The sequence below is a fragment of the Cnephaeus nilssonii genome (assembly GCF_951640355.1).
Source record: "Cnephaeus nilssonii genome assembly, chromosome: 4".
Lineage (NCBI taxonomy): Eukaryota > Metazoa > Chordata > Mammalia > Chiroptera > Vespertilionidae > Cnephaeus > Cnephaeus nilssonii.
Genome location: NC_137075.1, coordinates 87,473,264 through 87,492,570, shown reverse-complemented (window position 1 = coordinate 87,492,570; position 19,307 = coordinate 87,473,264). Strand labels below are relative to the sequence as shown.

General features: G+C 40.8%; 1 protein-coding gene across 3 annotated transcripts in view; it reads left to right on the top strand.

Annotated features, from left to right (window-relative positions):
* AREL1 (apoptosis resistant E3 ubiquitin protein ligase 1) overlaps positions 1-19,307 on the top strand; it is a 43,013-nt gene that overhangs the window by 4,827 nt on the left and 18,879 nt on the right. For 2 of the 3 annotated variants that reach the window (XM_079767865.1, XM_079767867.1), the window contains exons 2-5: positions 8,559-8,872; positions 14,323-14,383; positions 15,318-15,544; positions 16,449-16,686. In XM_079767865.1, coding sequence (XP_079623991.1) covers positions 14,368-14,383; positions 15,318-15,544; positions 16,449-16,686 — 481 coding nt within the window. In that variant the 5' untranslated portion in view covers positions 8,559-8,872; positions 14,323-14,367. Of the gene's footprint in view, positions 1-5,760; positions 5,906-8,558; positions 8,873-14,322; positions 14,384-15,317; positions 15,545-16,448; positions 16,687-19,307 lie in introns of all 3 variants that reach the window. The other variant, XM_079767866.1, reaches the window with a different exon arrangement.

The window sequence follows — 19,307 nt, the reverse complement described above, 5'->3', positions numbered from 1 at the left end:
AGAAACATCAATGATGAGAGAGAATCATTGATCTGCTGCCTCCTGCACGCCCCCTACTGGGGATCGAGCCTGCAACTTGGGCATGCGCCCTTGACTGGAACTGAAACCAGGACCCTTCAGTCCGCAGGCTGACGCTCCATCCACTCAGCCAAACCACTAGGTCCTCTGAAATATTGAGAATGGCAAACTCTATTCCAGGGGTGCAGTTGAATCTAAACTATGCTTTCATGTATACTATTAGTTTCATTTTGAGTCTGAAATGCACATTTTGAGTCTAAAAATGTACTACTATTGTCTTGGTGAACTTAACCTTTAAAGCCTAAATTTCCTTTTAACCAGTGAGTGATAACTCCTCCAGCCCCCTACCAGGTTAGAGTGACTCAACATGGTGAGAACAAACTTACAAAAGCTTCTCTTTAAAACTAGGAGGATAGTTCATTGTCCCTGGCTTAACTTGAAGGTGCATGCTGCGGGTTTTGGAATTTTGTTGTTGTTTTAAGAAGCAGCATCAGAGAACCAGAGGTTTTATGTCATTTTGAAGAGAACTGAGGGACTAAAACCTTGGCTAAATTTAGAAATGCCATTTAGCAGGGTGAAGAGGGGAGAAATCTGTTAAAAGATAAAAATCTTTCCAAAGTCTAATAAAATACACTTAAATAGTGCTTGGTAAGGTGGAAGTTGAAAGAAACAAAGGGATAATAAACCTGAGTAACTAATTATGAGATAAATGGAATGCAGGAGTTTTAAAACTCTTGTTAAAATTTTTGAGAAGAGATTTCCTTTTGCAAAACTTTTAGGTAAAACTTCTAGGAGAAAACAGAAGAAAATCTTTGCTTGATTTAAGCAAAGATTTTTTTAAAAATAGGACACAAAAATCACAAACTATAAAAGAAAAAATTGATTAGTTGAATGTCAGTAAATTAAAAACTTGTACTCTTTTTAAAAACACTGTTAAAAAATGAAAAAAAAAGCCACAGAAAAGATTTGCCCAACATATCTATAATAATAAAAGCATAATATGCTAATTAGACCAGACGACCTTCCGGACTAAGCCACAGTGCCAAGGCAGCTGTCAAGGCAGCAGGGGCCGAGCCCCTTGCATGAATTTCGTGCATCGGGCCTCTAGTCTATAATAATAAAAGTGTAATATGCTAATTAGGCCAGACAAGCAAACGGCCTTCTGGATGACATTCCAGATGTCCTTCTGGATGAAGCCGTGGTGATGGGGGCTGAGGAAGAGGCGGTTAGGGATGATCAGGCAGGCAGGCAGAGGGGTTAGGGGCAATCAGGCAGGCAGAGTGGTTAGGGGCGATCAGGCAGACAGGCAGGGGAACAGTTAGGAGCCAGTGGTCCCAGATTGTGAGAGGGTGCAGGCCAGGCTGAGGGACACCCCCCTTCGCACGAATTTCGTGCACCAGGCCTCTAGTATCTAATAAAGGACTTGTATTCAGAATATATAAAGAAGTCTTACAACTCAATCTATATAATAAAGAGGTAATTGCAAATTGACTGTCATGCCCTTGCACAAGATGACCGCCCCCATGTGGTCACAAGATGGCTGGCAGGAGAGGGCAGTTGTGGGTGATCAGGTCAGCAGGGGAGGGCGGTTAGGGGCAACCAGGCCATCGGGAGGGCAGTTGGGGGCGACCATGCTGGCAGGAGAGGGCAGTTGGGGGCGACTGGGCCTGCAGGGGAGGGAGGGAAGTTGGGGGGGAGACCAGTCCTGCAGGGGAGGGCAGTTAGGGCAACCAGGCTGGCAGGGGAGGGCAGATAGGGGTGACTGGGCCAGCAGAGGAGGGCAGTTGCAGGGGACCAGGCCTGCAAGGGAGGGCAGTTGGGGGTGACTGGGCCTGCAGGGGAGGGTAGTTGGGGACAACCAGGCCGGCAGGGGAGGGCATTAGGGGCGAGGGCAGTTGAGGGCGACCGGCTGGCAGGGGAGGGCAGTTGGGGACAATTGGGCCAGCAGGGGAGCAGTTAGGCGTTGATCAGGCTGGCAGGGGAGTGGTTAGAGGGTGACCAGGCTGGCAGGCAGAAGCAGTTAGGGGCAATTAGGCAGGCATGCAGGCAAGCGGTTGGGAGCCAGTAGTCCCGGATTGTGAGAGGGATGTCTGACTGTTGGTTTAGGCCCAATCCCTGTGGGCCTGGTCACCCCCACAGGGATCGGGCCTAAACCAGCAGTAGGACAGCCCACAAGGGGTCCCAGATTGGAGAGGGTGCAGGCTGGGCTGAGGGACACCCCCTCCCTGCACCCAGTGCATGCATTTCGTGCACCGGGCCTCTAGTAGTAAGAAGATAAACAGCTGAATTTTTTAAAAATGGCAGAAGATTTAAATACCAGAGAAGGCTCTTATATAGCCAAAAAAGAAAAAAAAAAAAGAAAAGAAAAGATACTCAATATTGTTAGTCCTCACTGGCCAGCATGGCTCAGTGGTTGAGCATTGGCCTATGAACCAGGAGAGCACGGTTCCATTCCTGGTCAGGACATATGCCTAGGTTGCAGGCTCAATCCCCATTGTGTGGCATGCAGGAAGTAGCTTATCAATGATTCTCATCATTGATGTTTCTATCTCTCCCTTTCCCTTCTTTTCTGAAGTCAAAAATAAAAGCAAGTTAAAACCACAATGGTATACCACTTCACACTTACTAGAATAGGTAAAATTTAAAAGATTGGCAGTACTGCCTGGCCGGTGTGGTTCAGTGATTGAGCATTGACCTATGAATCAGGAGGCCATGGTTCAATTCCTGGTCAAGGCACATGCTCAGGTTGCAGGCTCCATCTCCAGTGCAGGGGGCATGCAGGAGGCAGCCAATCTGTGATTCTCTTTCTCATCATTGATGTTTCTATCTCTCTTTCTCTCCCTCTCCCTTCCTCTCTGAAATCAATAAAAATAATATTTTTTAAAAAAGAAAAAAGATTGACAATATTGGCAGATGTTAGTAACTTGAGCTCATACATTGCTGGTGGAAATATAAGGTGGTACTATCCCTCTGGGAAACAGCTAGGCAGTTTCTTATAAGTTAAATAGTATGTACTTACCACATCACCCAGCAATCCCACTCTTTGTTATTTACATAAGAGAAATGAAAACGTGTGTTCACACAAAGACTTGTACTTGAATATTCATAGGGGCTTTATCCATAATAGCCCAACCTTGATGAAACCCAAATGGCCTTCAGCTGATTCATGGATAAAAAAATTGTTACATGTCCATATAGTGGACTACTACACAACAATAAACAGGAAAGAACCACTGATACATGTAACAACATATATGGATCTGAAAATCATTATATCAAGGGAAAAAAATACCACACATTAAAGACTAAGCCAGTTAGACCCTCAGGTACACTCAATGCCATCTTTCTCATTTATTGTGGGTTGGGCTCCTGCACAAACCACCATCATATCCTGGCAACCCAGCAGCTTGGTTTGCACATAGAGCCATATCTCTTGAGGCACTCCTGTAGTGCCAAGACACCTGAATCTAGTTTCCAGTTTCATCCAGTCTTCCTTCCCTTTATATCCAGGTCTTGCTCCCAAGAGCAGCTGAATTCCTTCCTCTTCTCAGTGGATCTCCATTTCATATCTGAGGTAACTTAAGAGCAGTTAAGTAGCTTGTCACTCAGTAGAGAGATTCGTAGTCTTGACCACTATGCTGTATGTATTTAGAATCAGTCACTCTAGCTTGGCTCCCGGTGGTCTTTCTAAACACAGTGCATTCATAATGCTGAGCTTTACATCACTCCCTTTCTTGACTCAGTACTTTTGTTTATGTTGTTTTTTTCTGCCTAGGGTGCTAGTCTTTTCCTTTTTTCCTGCCTTGCAAGTGCTTACTCATTAAGTAACAACTGTATTGTCTCTCCTCTGAAGACTTCTCTATTTGCTCAGGCAAAGTTACCTCTCTCCCTTTGCCCATTACACATTGTTTATTCTTTTGTAGTACTTGCCACATTATATTGCCCATCTCCCACCTTGTCTTATTTATCCTTGTGACTTGAGCTTTTAGCACACAGTCTGGCATATAGCAAATGCCCAAGAAATATAAAATAAATGAACGATACAGAAGAACCTGAAGATGTTGGTAGTCACTGGGAAAGCATAGCAGAAAAAAATAGATGTGAGTATATGGGATGGGTGGTAATAGACCATAAGTTGAGTTGAAGTTATAGTGCTTTTCAAACTTTTCAGCTCAAATATCGTACTTCTAGTGGTAGAAGATAGTGGGTGTGGAACCCCATGGAGGCTAGAAGCAGAGCCCCAAGTGGCCTTTCTGCCTCAAGTACAAAATGTCTGTGAATATTTTTAACATATCCCTGTTGTATCTTTAGAAATTTGTGCATATTTTGCATTCTATTTTATTACCTGTGAATTTTTTTTTAACATGAAAATATTTTCTCTTCACCCACCTCATTTTCAAGTAACTAGATGCTGCAGGAACATGTTTCCTTTATATTCTGGCTTCTAGTACATTCTGGAGTGCTCCGATGCCCAAATCTGGGAAGTATGGAATGGGGTTATAGTCTAATATGGCACATTCTAGTTTTCTTCGATTTGGGGATTGTCTCCTCAGGAGTATTATGTCATGGAACTGAGGAGGGTGAGCTCATCTTGCTCTGACTAACTCGGCTGTTCCTGGAAGGCTGCAGTCAGTTGGAGGCACCTCATTACCAGTTCACTGGGGACTAGCTGGAGAGAGTTCACAGAAGACCCACAGGAATGATTAAGAGACTGGAGGGGCTGACTGATGAGGAAAGAATATAAATGAAAACTGTATAACTTGGCTGAACCAAGATAGCAGGAATACACAACTATATAAATATCTCAAGAGTATAAACTTAATAGAGGGAGGGCAATCTTTTATGGTGGGATTTTGGGGTGGAGAATAGTCCAAGGATGAAATTAAGCAAGGGAAAATGTAAACTAATTATATAAAGTATCTGATGGCTCACTTTATTTCTTGGAACCTTCTTAGTTAGACCACTAACCTATAGGCTTTTTGCTAATTGAATGATTTGCTTTTAAGTTGATTTCCCTGTACTCATGGTTGGTGCTTCTGTGTAGAGAATGCTGGAGACTACATCTTGCCAAGCCATTGTCTTACTTTTGCCCTGTCTTGTTTTGTGGAACTCTGTGGGTGATACTTGGAACTCCAATGTGCTGCCACTGCATCTTCACCAGAATCTAGGTGGACTTTCACACCATTTCCCCCCCACAGTTTTTAAGAATAGTACTTTAAAAGTAGAGACTGAGTTGGTGATATGTGTTGTAATAATTTTAGAAAGCCGTATATAGTATTTGGTTCCTGAGTTACTGGTTTTAAGAAATTACAGCCTTGGTGAAATGCAAGCATAAACTTTGTATGAAACACATACTTTGGGAAATGATTGTATAAAATTCCTACTTGGGGTGTGAGAGGCATAAAACTTTTAAATAACAGTTGAAATTAGCCAGAAGAAATATTTGCAAAATACTGCTCTTTTCCTAGAAGAACTGGAAGAAAATGGTTTCATGCTTTTTTTGGTTTATAAAAATGAGTTCTTGTATACAAGGCAATTATATAGCTTTAACAAGACTGCTACATCAGAGATTGGTAAACTTTTTTTGTAAAGGGTCAGATAGGAAAACTTTGTAGGCCATACATCTCTGCTGCAAGTACTCTGCTGTTGTAGTGCAAAAGCAGTCATAGACCATATGTAAACGAATGAACTTGGCTGTGTTCATTCTTTTTATACAAACTTTTTTTTTTTTTTTTTAAACAGGCAGTCGTCTGGATTTGGCCTGGAGGCTGTAGTTTGCCAATTCCTGCACTAGACCCCTTGCTCCTCAAAGCTTGATCTGCAGACCAGCAGCATCAGCATTACCTATGAGCCTGTTAGAGATGCAGAATACTGGGTCTCTTCTCAGGTGGACTACTCTAGAGTCTAACCATGCTTCTCAAAATTTAACATGCATAGGAATCACCTGTGAAACTTGCAAAAGTACAAGCTCTGAGACAGAACTCTGAACATCATAGGCAAAAGATGAGTAAGACCCAGGGTGTTTCCTCAGAAAGCCCACAATCCATTAGGAGAGACTACTGTATAAACCAATAATTATAATATAGACTAATCCTATCTAATAAAGAGGGAATATGCTAATTGACCCTCACGCCATCGCAAAGATGGCAGCACCCACAGCCACAAGATGGCGGTGCCCAGTCCCCTCAGCCCTGCTGGGGCAGCAGGCGTGTGGCACGGCTGGGCCCGCCCCCTGGTGGGTCCAGGCACTCCATGCGCCTGCCTCCAGAGCCCCCCAGTCCCCTCAGCCCCCCAGCCACCCAGGGCTGGCCCGAGGCGCAGGCAAGCCTTGGATGGCGGCTGCCCAGTTTCCCAGGGCCGCCCAAGGCTCAGGTAACCAGGGCCAGCCGAGGCTTGCTCTGCCGGCAGTAGAGGTGTGATGGGGCATCACCTTCCCCTGATCACTGGATCGCCTCCCACCCGAGGGCTCCCGGACTGTGAGAGGGGGCAGGCTGGGCTGAGGGGACCCCCTTCCAGTGCATGAATTTTCATGCACCAGGCCTCTAGTAAATACTACAATAGAGGTATCTTCAGCATAGAAGTATCACAAAGAAGGAAGTGGTTAGTTCTGCCTGATGTGGAGGAGCCCTTAGAGGGGCTTGGGAGTTGGACCGGGAAGCAAGGTCGTGCTTGAGTTGAGTCTTCTTTTTTTTAAAATTCTCACCCGAGGATATTTTTCCCATTGATTAATAGAGTGGAAAGGGTGGGGAAAGAGAGAAACACTGTTGTCAGAGAGAGACATCAATTGGTTGCCTCCCGCACATGTCTCTACTGGGACTAGGGAACTTGCAACCGATGCCCTAGACCCTTCAGTCCGCAGGCCAACCCTCTAACCAAGACTCAACTTTAAGTTGAGTCTTGAAGCTCATTAGAAACATTGAAGCATTGGGGGCAGTGGATGGGGGAGTGAGGGTGGTAAACATAATAGTTCATGGTGGGGCACAGTAAAGACGATAGAACTAGAAATTATTTGATTTAATAATCAAATAGCTGATCACAGGATTGGAGGCCCGTTAATATCACAATGAACAGAAATAAAAGTTTAGTACGTTCTGTTATCTTGATCTAATTTTTTAACTGTTTCCTTATTGGAAAAAGGGACAACTTGCCTGTTCTTTCCCTTTTTTAGAAAAACAAGTACTTATTCTCCAGAATTAGAAACTTTTTATATGCTCTTGCCTCATAAAAGAATTTGGAGAATGCTAAATGTAGAGGTATAAAATAAAAATTATTTATAATTCCATGCATCAAGAGATGACCACTGTTAACATTTTTGTATTCCTTCCAGTCTTTTTTATGTAATATAATATTTTAAAAAATGGGCTCAAGCTATGTAAATAATTTTTTCTTGCTTTTTCATTTAACATTTTATTTATGAGTGATTCCTTGTGTTGTTATTTTTTATAAGTGTCATTTTAAAAAATGCTTATATAGCATTCTAATGGATCTCTGATAGTTTATGTAACTCATCTCTTGTTTGCAGATCCTTTAAGCTGGTTCCAGTTGCTAGTTGTCCCAGGTTTTGGCTCATGTACTTGGCGAGTCTATCTCCATATTTTAAAATAAATATGTATACTTATTTATCTTTAATTATAAAAGTTTGCCAACTTGTTTGATGGCCTTCCCTCCCTCATTCGGTTCTTGTGCTCTTATTAGCATTTTGTGTTTTCTTTCTTAGTTTCCCATGGTAGAGAGGCAGTAGAGTAGTTCCTAAGAGCATGGATTCTGGGTGCAGGTTGGCTGGGTTTGACTCAACTCAACTATACATTTGTGCATAATTTTTGAGAAAGTGCCTCAGTTTCCTCATCTGTAAAATAGGGGTAATTATATCTCTGTCTTGGGGTTGTGAGTTAATACATATGAAGCATTGAGAGCAGAGCAGTTCCTGCCATGTAGAAAGAGACTGTTACTTTCCACTTAGTGATTAGTAGGCTCTTCTCATTTGTTTTATGGTGGCTGTTTGTGTATGCCTTTCCATACCTCCTTTCTGCCACATTAGTTCATGAATATCTTTGAGTGACAGACTTGCTTTTCTGAACTTTATTACTCAGTGACTTTATCTTGAAAGTTCACAGACTTTACTATTTGAAAGATAAGATCAGCATTGTTTAACCATGTCTTGGAAATACATGGGGAGGCCTCTGTAACCTGTCCCCACCTGTCCCATGTTCTCATTTCTCTTCACCTTGTGGCCAGACCTTGTGCTCCAGCCCCATCAAACTGAAACTGTGCATGTGGTTGTGTGCGGCTCACTCTGCTGAAGGGTTGGAATCAACGAAATGGTGGAGCTTCCTTCTGGGAGTGACACAATTAAGGCAATGAGATTTGACTTTTCTTGTGGAGTTTTAATTGGGAAAACTTTGTCAGAGTTTACCTGCCCTTGGCTATTTTTAGTGTCCCAGGGTTTCCACTGTCTGTTCTACCTCTCTTTTTTTGTTTGTTTTCTGGGCATTCTTTTTCAGAAATAAAAACCTATTCCACCAACCCTTTTTTCTTTGTAGGATGGGATCCTGAGACAGCTGATGAGATGCATCCTTTGGCAGTTGATTGCGCCTTGCACTAGGGAGAAGCCCAGGAATGATATATTTGAGGGTTATATTTCTCCACTCTGGAAGTCACCCAGTTCGTTCCAGAAACATTGATTGTCTGCTTCTCTGACGCACCCTCAGTGAAGGTCTGATGGACAGACACTTTTTGTTGACCTTGCAGCTATTTTCTCTGTGGAAGTTGAAGACAAGGTGAAAGGGCCAAGCTACCTGCTTTGGTGAATAGAAGTGCTCCACTTGTTTCTTAGAACATGGGCCCTCGCTTAAAGGTAAGGCAATAGTCTAGTTAAGATTCAATTGTTACTGGGATACAGAACATGGACCCAGTTTCTCTTCAGCAAGGAAAAGCTATGGACGTGCACAGTTGCAATTCCCAGCAGGACATCTTTGAGTATAAAGAAATCAATTCTCCATTTCTGGGAAATGACTGTTCACAATTGATCTTCAATGTTAGGACTAAAATTTATTTGGTGTAATTATAAATTGTTATACTAAAATAAACCCCAAAGAGTTTTAGAATATGTATATCAGTCAGCTTTCTCACATTCCCTTGAGACAGATATTTTCAAGTATTTCCCCCTTCCCCTCCTTTTGTAGGTAATGTAAGCCAAAGTGCTGTAGTATTAAGCAACTTGCCTGGGATCTTTTAGTAAGCAAGTGATATTTCTGCACTAGATAATTGGTACTGCATTCCATTTTCCTCTGTCATGGTTTATTTTTATTTCAAAAGATTTAAAAGGGGGCCATAAGCATTTATCTCTCTAATTTTAGCCTGGCCATGAAATTCTCATAGCAAGACTGGGTGATGTTTTTCATACTTGTTTTTTTGTATGTGTTTTCTTAAATCTTTTCCTAAATACCTCACTGTGCTTATGACTCCATTCTTTTTTATAATTTAGTGTTGTCCGAGGTTAAGAACATTGGGATTCAGAGTTAAACATGGGCTCAAGTCTTAGCTCTGTCACTTAACCAGCTGGGAGATGTTCAGCAAGTTAACTTTTCTAAGTCAGCTTTTTTTTCTTTTTTCTAATCTGTAAAATGAGAATAATAATGCTTATTTTACCAAGTTGTTATAGTGACAATTACTTAAGCTAACATGTAAAACACTTAGTGCAGTGTTTGGCTTATGATAAGTAGATCAGTAAGGGGGTTGTAAGTTATTAGTTATTACATACTACTGTATATAATAACTTATGTACATAGTACTATGTAATAACTAATAGTAGTATGTAAGTTGTCATATGCTACTATTATTCTGCTAGCTTAGGGTATCACAGTTTGCTGAATTGTATAAAGGCAAGAACACTAATGAAATGAATTTGAAAACAAAGTATTCATATAGCTAATTGCATGAAATTTTATGATAGAGGCTTAACATACTGCTTCTTTGTACTTGAATTAGACTCAGGAAGAGTTCCAAAATAATTTTATGAAGGAGAAGTATGAGCAGCAGAAAGTGGAGGGTGCTGTGGAAACTTATAGAAACATGAAAGCTCAAGATGAGGAAGATAGGATCATAAAACTGCATGGATACTGTGCCATGCATGAGAACCCATGACTCTAAGCATGGGTATTTCATACATACTTGTAGAACTGAAGAGCTTATAACCTCTGGCTCAAGTGAATATCTTGCTAATTAGAGAAGTTTTAAAAACTGTGTCTAAAATGAAGGTCCCATCTGGAAAATTCCTGATCATTAGACATTCTGGACAAAGAAGAGAATAGACATTTGATTCTATCCATTCAGCAGATATTATATTCACATTTATTGCATTTACTATATGCAGTCATGTTGGATGCTGTGGAGAATTTTTAACACTAATCTTTGCCTCATGTTACTTACCACTCTGAAATGGAAAATAAAACAAACGGGACTAAAAGAGAACATAAGTAGTGTAAGGTAAATAAAAACAAAGTAGTGTGGGAATTCAGAGGAGATAAGGAGTCTTTAAATTGGAGATCGGGAGATTTCAGGGAGGGGAGATAGGGTTTTCCCTAGGCCTTAGATTAGGAGGTTTTTCATGGATAGAGGCTGAGGGGAGAGGATAGGAGGAAATGACTTCTGCAACAGCATGGAGATGGGGCGTTTCAGAGCTTATATGTAAAAGTGTAAAAGACCTGATTTGGATAGATTATAAGATGAGTAAGAAGATGTTATGGGTGATGGGGCCAAGGAGAATATTATAGGGTGCAGTGGGAGCAGAGATGGGGCAGAGAGAGGGCATGACAGGGTCAGTAAGAGCACAGAAAATGCCTATAGAAGCGGTAAGTCTGGAGTAAAAGTGATTTGCGGAGTCACCCTAAAAGGATACCTTGTACTCAGAGACAAAGATAGGGAGGCTTGTGACAGCATATTCAGAAAGAAACAGAAAAGAGAAAATGCACAAGGAAGGCAAGTTCAGAATGTGGCCATAGGTAAAACTGGCAGATGGGTAAACGTTGTTGGGGAGTTTTTTGAGAGCTATTGTAGAGAAGTAGGATATTTTGTAAAGGTCAGATCAATGGCAGAGCTAACTCCCTGTTCACAAGAAGGTTTCAAAGAGAGTTGGTTGGGAAAAGTAATAATTGGTATGCTGAGTTTTAAATAATAAAGGGAATTGGAATGGAAATGTAGAATTGACCTATTGGAAAAGGTTTAGGTAATCTAGATCAGTGGTGATGATTTTGTTGAGAAATAAAGTAAACGGGACAAAAATGGATAAGGACGAAATAAGGTCAAATTTATTACTGCCAGCTTCATGAGGCCTGAGACTGGCTGTTGTATACTGTATTTGTTGGATGGATTATTTTAGGATGATTTCTTTTTTAAGAGAAAGGGATCAAGCCTGCAACCCAGGCATATGCCCTGACCAGGAATCGAACTGGCAACCTTTCGGTGCACTGGATGATTCCCAACCAACTGAGCCACAGCAGGGCATTTTAGGATGAATTTTGAGTTTTTATTATAAGAATTTTCAGACATAAAATTGGAATAGTATAAAGAACTCCCATGAAGGCAGAGTTTTTAAGTACAGTAAGAGAAGTCATGTCTTTTGTATTTCTGATGCATTTCCCATTGAAGAAAGTGTGGGCGAGTAGAGAGGGTCCCCTAGTTTCCTATTGGCTCTGAAGCAAGGGAGCAGTGATACTGCTATTATTAATAATTATAATAATAATAAAAACTGAGAACTCATTGTGTGTCAGGCACTATTATAGGCTGCTTACATGTGTTAACTTATTTAATCCTCATAACACTCCTATGAGGTATTATCTTTTTTTTTTAACTCTTTTTTTTTTTTTTAATCCTTACCCAAGGATATTTTTCCATTGATTTTCAGAGAGAGTGGAAGAGAGAGGAAAGACAGAAATATTGATGTGAGAGAAACACATTGATTAGTTGCCTCCTGTACATTCACCGACCAGGGCTCGGGCCTGGGAGGAGCCTGCAACCGAGGTACATGATCCTGACTGGAATCGAACCTGGAACCCTTTGGTTCTCAGGCCGACTCTCTATCCACTGAGCCAAACTGGCCAAGGCCACACAGATACTATCTTTGATGGATAAGGAAACTGGTACTCTATAGAGAGATTACTTGTCCTGGGTCACATTGTCAGTGGCAGACAATGGATTTGAACTCAGGTAGTCTAGTTCTAGAATCCATGTCCTTATCCTCTGTACTATACTCTTTTTATACTGTTTGATTTTAGAGTCTTTGATGGCTATGGGAGTTATATTGAAGTCCTATCGCACTAAAGGAGATGATGCCATAGAAATTATTAAATCTCAACTCTTTATACAGCAGTGAATCTTAGAGAGATTACACAATTAAGCCCTGGAACTGGTCTCCAGGCTGCCTCTTTCAGAAAAGGATATAGTTGTCAGAGATAGTATGTAGGAATTTTCCTAGCCTTTATGATGTATGCCATAAATTTGGCATTGCTCTTATTCCATCAAGAAGCAAGAAACTTGCCTTAGCCGATTTGGCCCAGTAGATAGAGCATTGGCCTGCGGCTCAAAGGGTCCCAGGTTCGATTCTGGTCTAGGGCTCATGTCTCAGTTGCAGGCTTCTCCCCAGCCTAGGCCCTGGTCAGGGTTTGTGCAGGAGGCAACCAGTCGATGTGTTTCTCTCACATCGATGTTTCTCTCTGTCTTTCCCTCTCTCTTCCTCTCTCCCTAAAAATCAATGGAAAAATATCCTCGGGTGAGGATTAACAACAACAACAACAACAGACATAAAATTGGAATAGTATAAAGAACAAAAAAAACACCCAAAACAAGAAGCAAGAAACTTAAAAGTCCTATAGCACAAGCCACATAAACTTCATTTTCTGCCAAGTGTTATTCTCTGAGGACTAGAAGTTTCACATCCAGGATCAGATTGGATGGCATCTAACTGAGGGAGTACCTAAAACAGTTAAACTGCTCGTTTTGGCTCTACCAAGTCATCTAGCACCTTTTGTAAGGTGCAGACCGTTGCTTTTTTTGAGAGATGATAGCAACTTTTCAGCATAGAGGAAACTCAATAATTGTGACCCCCAAATTTTGTGTCTGTATATTGTCTCTTTATAATAGACCCTCTTGGGAGCAGCTTAATCCAGGTGTATTGGCAATGCTAATGTTATCTTTGTGATTTCTTTTCTGGAAGGACTTTAGAGATTGCTATGAAACTTGACACAGTTATTCCTCAAAGTACCTATTCTCTGTGGATTCCATTGGGTATTTGTTATCAAAGGAACTGCTGCCATTTTTGTCTTCCTCTTAAAAGTTTCTCACACAATCAGACATAAAGTGTACCCTCTTTAAAAAAAAAAGTTGCTTTGATCCCTCCCAAATCTGAGCCTATAAACTTTCAGCTGTCTTATCTCTAAGTAACATTCTAGTGCTGATATAAGGTTCTGGGTTGAGTTAATATTGACAACCTTAATGTATATTGACCCTCAAAGAAAGAGTGAATTCAGTGCATTGTAGAATAGAGAGCATATATAATTTATACATACTAGGTCAAAACTCAGTGATAAGATATGAACATCAGTGTATATTGCATTTTTCTTGGCAGTACATTGGGTGGTTCAAATGAGTAATGACAATTGAAGTCTTATTCTGGAAACAAGTTTAATAACAGTGAAAGTTTACCCTCAAACTCTAGCTCTTGTTTGAATTGTTATGACCTTGGCAGCATCACTTAGGATGATAAGCACAGTCTCCTTTTGTTCCTCTCCTGGGCCTTCCTGCTGAGCTCATCTTCCACAGGGCCCATTAGTTTATCTGATTGGTAACAGCAAAAATGACTTCTCTTACATGCCCACTGCTTGTTATTGGAATGACCCAGAGTTCATTTTAATTATGTAATGCCAACATGATGATAATAATACTTGCTTTTAAAAATCCACATTTTTATATAACTATTTCTACTTAGGTGAATTACTTCCAGAAGGCAAACATAAGGGAAAAGTGACTCCATTATCCTCTTTGCTTGTGTTAATTAGCACCAATTTGCTTTGGGGAGGGAAACTATCTTGGGGCTTTGGATCTGAGAAGATGAAAGCCATGTTATTGCATTTTGTAATTAGCAATAAAGCAAATGGCTGTTTGTGGTATTCCTAGGGTGGTCGGTAGATTAGAAGTCTTTAGGGAGAATGATGCAGTCTCTTTGTCTGAAATATGTCATGGGGCACCTGTCAAGTTGAAATGGCTGTAAGAAAGATTTGGAGAAAAAACTGAACAAGTTTTCTTTTGCAGCTGCAGCTGTGATCCTCGGCTGTCTGTTGGCATTGAAGGGACCTGATGTTTTACGTTATTGGTATGTTATGAAAAAAATCTCTTTTTATTATCTTTTTGTTGGGGATGCTTACATCCTTTTTGCCGCCCTGTCTATCCTCTTTCCCCTTGAAAATAGACTTGGACATATTTCCAGTCATGCCGGAAAGTACCTTCACAGAGTTGGCAGTGGAATTCATTCATTTGGGAAATATTTATTGCCTAATTATAGTCAGTGCCAGACACTGTTTCCTGCCGAGTCAAAGTTGGATAAGGCAAAAATCTGCATATAAAAAGTTCATACCATGAATGAGGAGATAAATGGTCAAGAGGGAGGAAAGTTATAATAGGTGAATGTTGTTTGAAGGAGCCCAAAAGAGGAAATACAGTTGTTTGAGGGAGCCCAAAAGAGGGAACTCCAAATTCTAGAGGGGGTTGAGGAGGACTTTTGCCAAGTGGACAAGGGAGGGGAATGTTTCCAAATGGCAGGAATATAATGCACATTCTTTTTACTACTTTTGTGAGGGGCCAGCACCTAGGAAGGTGGTGGGGCAGGCATGATATGTGGTCCATGGTATAGAACAAGGGTTGACAAACTTTTTCTATAAAGGGCTAAAAGTAAATATTTTTAGCTTCCCAGCCTATATAGTGTCTGTCACAACTACCAAACTCTTTTAGTTTAGGACAAAAGCAGCCCTAGACAATATGTAAATGAATGGGTGGGGCTTCATTCCAATAAAACTTTATTTTAAAAAACAAGCAGTGGGTGAGATTTGTCCCGAGGACAGTTGTGTCTGAGTCCTGGTATATAAATCCCTCTCTTCACCCACAGAGGTACACCCAGTACAGTGTTTCTTTGGGAGTCTTACTATCTCTTCCTGACTTCCTTTACTTTTTGAGAGATGGCTAGCCTGTTCCATAATGAGAAGCTGTAATGTGTAACTGGCAGGTATCTGTGTGTTCTCTCTTTCACATAGGTGGAATCACAGTATCTGTGGTTGCATTCTTCTTCACAATTAAGTTCCTCTTCGAGCTCGCCGCACGTGTAGTCAGCTTCCTCCAGAATGAGGACCGTGAGCGCCGAGGGGACCGGACTATTTATGACTACGTGCGGGGAAATTACTTGGATCCCCGGTCTTGCAAAGTCTCCTGGGATTGGAAGGACCCCTATGAGGTGGGCCACAGCATGGCCTTCCGAGTGCATGTAAGGGAATGTTTCTGTCTCCATACCCTTTGGGGTTTCTGAGTCACTTACTTTTCAGAGCCCAGTTCAGTCTGTTAGTGGTGCTGGCCTAGAATGTTAACATTTTTCTTTGTTTTTCAGTCTCTCCCAGGCACTTGGGAATTGTTAGTATCTGAAGAGTCACGAATTTCTCTAGCACTTTGGTTTAATGGGTGCTTAGCTTTGAAAAAGTATAAACTTAATGTTACCTCTTCAAAATAAGAAAAATATTACTAAATAGAGTTAGTGTTATTGTAGATTTAGAGGTTGGCAAACTATGGCCCAAGGCTTAAATCAGGCACACCTCTTATTTCTGTAAATACAGTTTTATTGGAATATAGCTACACCCATTCATCTTCCTGTATTGCCTATGAGTAGTTAGCCACAATTGAATAGCTGTGTGTGACCTATAAAGCCAAAATTATTTACTCTGTGGCACTAGAAATAGTGGGCTGCCCCCTGTGATGACTTTACTACAGTACCATGCTTGGTTTTGTAGCCAGAACCCCCCTAGCCTTGCCTGGTGCTTTAGTTCACTCAGTGCCAGTGGTACCCACTGACTTACCTTTACATTGGATTAGCAGTGATAACATAATAAGAAGGGCTGGTAAGAAGAGTCAACATTTGTGGAAATGTCAAGCTGAAATTGATTTAATGGTATATCTTAACCCCTGTCCTCGAAACAAGTTAAGAATTTGTTCATGATTTAATGGTTTTCTTTGAAGTGTTAAGAGAATTTCTTTCTCCCTGTGTCTGCAGGACTGTAGGAGGGGGTGGGTACTGGGTTTTACCAGCTACCTCCTTGCTCCCCACAGTTTTTTGAGTAGATGGCTAACGATTTTCTCCCACTGTTCACTAATGGGTGCCCCTCTTCTTCCCACTGCAGTTATTCTATAAGAACGGGCAGCCTTTCCCTGCACATCGGCCTGTGGGACTAAGAGTTCACATCTCTCATGTTGAGCTAGCAGTGGAAATTCCAGTGACCCAGGAAGTCCTCCAGGAGCCCAGTTCCAATGTGGTCAAGGTGGCCTTCACTGTGCGCAGGGCTGGGCGTTATGAAATCTCAGTGAAGCTTGGTGGATTAAATGTGGCCTACAGTCCCTACTACAAGATTTTTCAGCCTGGTACATTATTTCTCCCTGCCCCCTTCCTTTCTCTCCTTTCCTCCCTCTTTTTTTCCCTTTTCTTTTTCTTTGTAATTACACCTTTTTTGAATAATACCTTTATTGAGATTTAATTCACATGCTATAAATTCATCCATTTAAAATATACAATTTAATGGTTTTTAAAATTCATAGAGTTGTACAACTATCACCACATTAGTTGTACAACTATCACCACATTCAATTTTCAAGCATTTTCATCACCCCATGATCCTGTACCTGTTTGTAGTCACTCCCCATTTTCCCCAAATGCCCCAGATGTAGGCCACCACTAATCTGCTGCTTCTGGATTTGCTTACTGTGGCTACTACTTTACTGTTTACATTCAGATCAGTGTAATCATAACATACGTGGACTTTTTGTGACTGGTCAGTTTCACTTAGCATAATGCTTTTAAGATTTATGCATGATTGTTTTAGCATGGATTAGTACTTATATATTTTTATTTCCAAGTAATAGTCCATTGTATAGAATGCTGCAGTTTATTCATCAGTTGATAAACATTTGGGGGTCATTGCTTTTGGCTGCTATGCATAATGCCGCCGTGTACATTTGTGTACATTTTTGTGTGGACACACATTTTCATTTCTTTAAGAGTGGAATTGCTGGGTCATCAGCCAGGTAAGTTCTTAAGGAGTAAGGGTGCCAGAATAGACAAAAGGTAAATTCTCCTGATTTTTGAAAAATTTTCAAGTAAAACCACCTTGACTTAATCCCACTCTTGCTGCCATTGTGTGTTTTACTTCTCATTGAAGAGTTTTTGCTCAAGCTTCTGGTATCTAAGAGTTGAGGCTTGTATCTCTACTGTTTCACCCCTTCATGTCCTTTATGTCAGATAATAAATGCTCACTGACTTTGAAGCCTAAAAGTATAATCTCTGACTCCTCCTTCTGTAACATATCTCTTTAGTGTGTCGAGATCTTGTCTGTCCTGTGTGTCCTGCCATGGCTTCCTTTTGAGGGTTTCATTTTGATATCTACAGCAGTGATAGGACCATGGAAACTTTTGGGGTCAAACTATAACAAGAAGGGTCTTAAGAAAATTTGTGTATCTTTGCTTGACTAGTCATCAATTTTCTTTCTCTTAAAACAGAGGAAGGCTGACAAGGTGGCTCCCAAGCCATCTCTCTCTCCATATATCTCGTTCTTTGTTTCAATGTCTCTCTCACAGACTCCTTTCCACGTGAATTATTATCAAACTACCTCCTTGCCACCAATGGAGAACATTTCATATCCTTATAAGTGTGTACCAGTCCTTTTATTAAACTCTTTCTTTTGAAATAATTATAGGTTCTTATGCAGCTGTAAGAAATAATAGAGAGATCTGGTATACCCTGACCCAGTTTCCTTCAATGGCAACATCTTAAAAATATAGTGTAGCCCTGGCTGGTGTGGCTCAGTTGGTTGAGCGTTGTCCTGTGCACCAAAAGGTTGCCTGTTTGATTCCCAGCCAGGGCACATGCCCAGGTTATGGGTTCAATCCCTAGTAGATTGATGTTTCTCTCTTTCCCTCTCCCTCTCTCTCAAATTAATTAAAATATATATTTTTTAAAAAGGGGAAGTACAACTCTTTAAAACAAACATAGTACAATATCACAGCCAGGTTATTGACATCAATACTGTCAAGACACTGAACATTTCCATCACCACAAGAATCCTTCATGTTGCTTTTACATAACCACACCCATTCCTCCTCTCCCACCCACCTCTTCCTTAACCCCTGGTAGTCACTGAGCTGTTCTCCATTTTTATAAATGTTCTCATTTCAAGAATGTTATCTACATGGGATCATACAGTATATAACCTTTTGGTTTACATAACTTTAAAAAAATCATTATTGTTGAAAGTATTACATATGTCCCCTTTTTTTCCTTCATATATGCATATAAGTTCTTTGGTTGATTTCTTCCCACCTACCCACACTCTCCTGCCTTCCCTCTGAGATTTGACAATTCCATGCTTCTCTTCCATGCACGATCGAAATTCGTGCACAGAGGGGGGTTGCCCCTCAGCCCAGCCTGTACCCTCTATCTATTTTGTTCATCAGTTTATTTTATTCATTAGGTTCCACACATGAGTGAGATCATGTGATACTTATCTTTCTCTGACTGGCTTATTCGCATAGCATAATGCTCTCCAGGTCTATCCATACACATACTTTTGTTCACTCAGCAGAATTCCTTGGAGATTCATCCAGGTTGTTGAGTGTATCAATACTTGGTTCATTTTTATTGCTGAGTAGTAATTCCATGTTGTAAAGATACCATAGTTTGTTTAGCTATTCACCAGTTAAAGGGCATTTAGGTTTTCTCCAGTTTTTGGCTATTGTGAATAAACCTATGAACATTTATGTACAGATTTTTGTGTGAACATAAGTTCATTTCATTGATAGAAATGCCCAGGAATGCAATTGCTGGGTCATATGGTAATTTCATGCTTAGTATTTTTAAAGAACTGCCAAACTCTTCCAGAGTGCCTATAGCATTTTACATTCCTACCAGAAATGTGTGAATAGTCCAGTTTCTTCACATCCTCAGCAACATTTGATATTGTCACTAGTTTTCATTTTAGCCATTCTGGTAA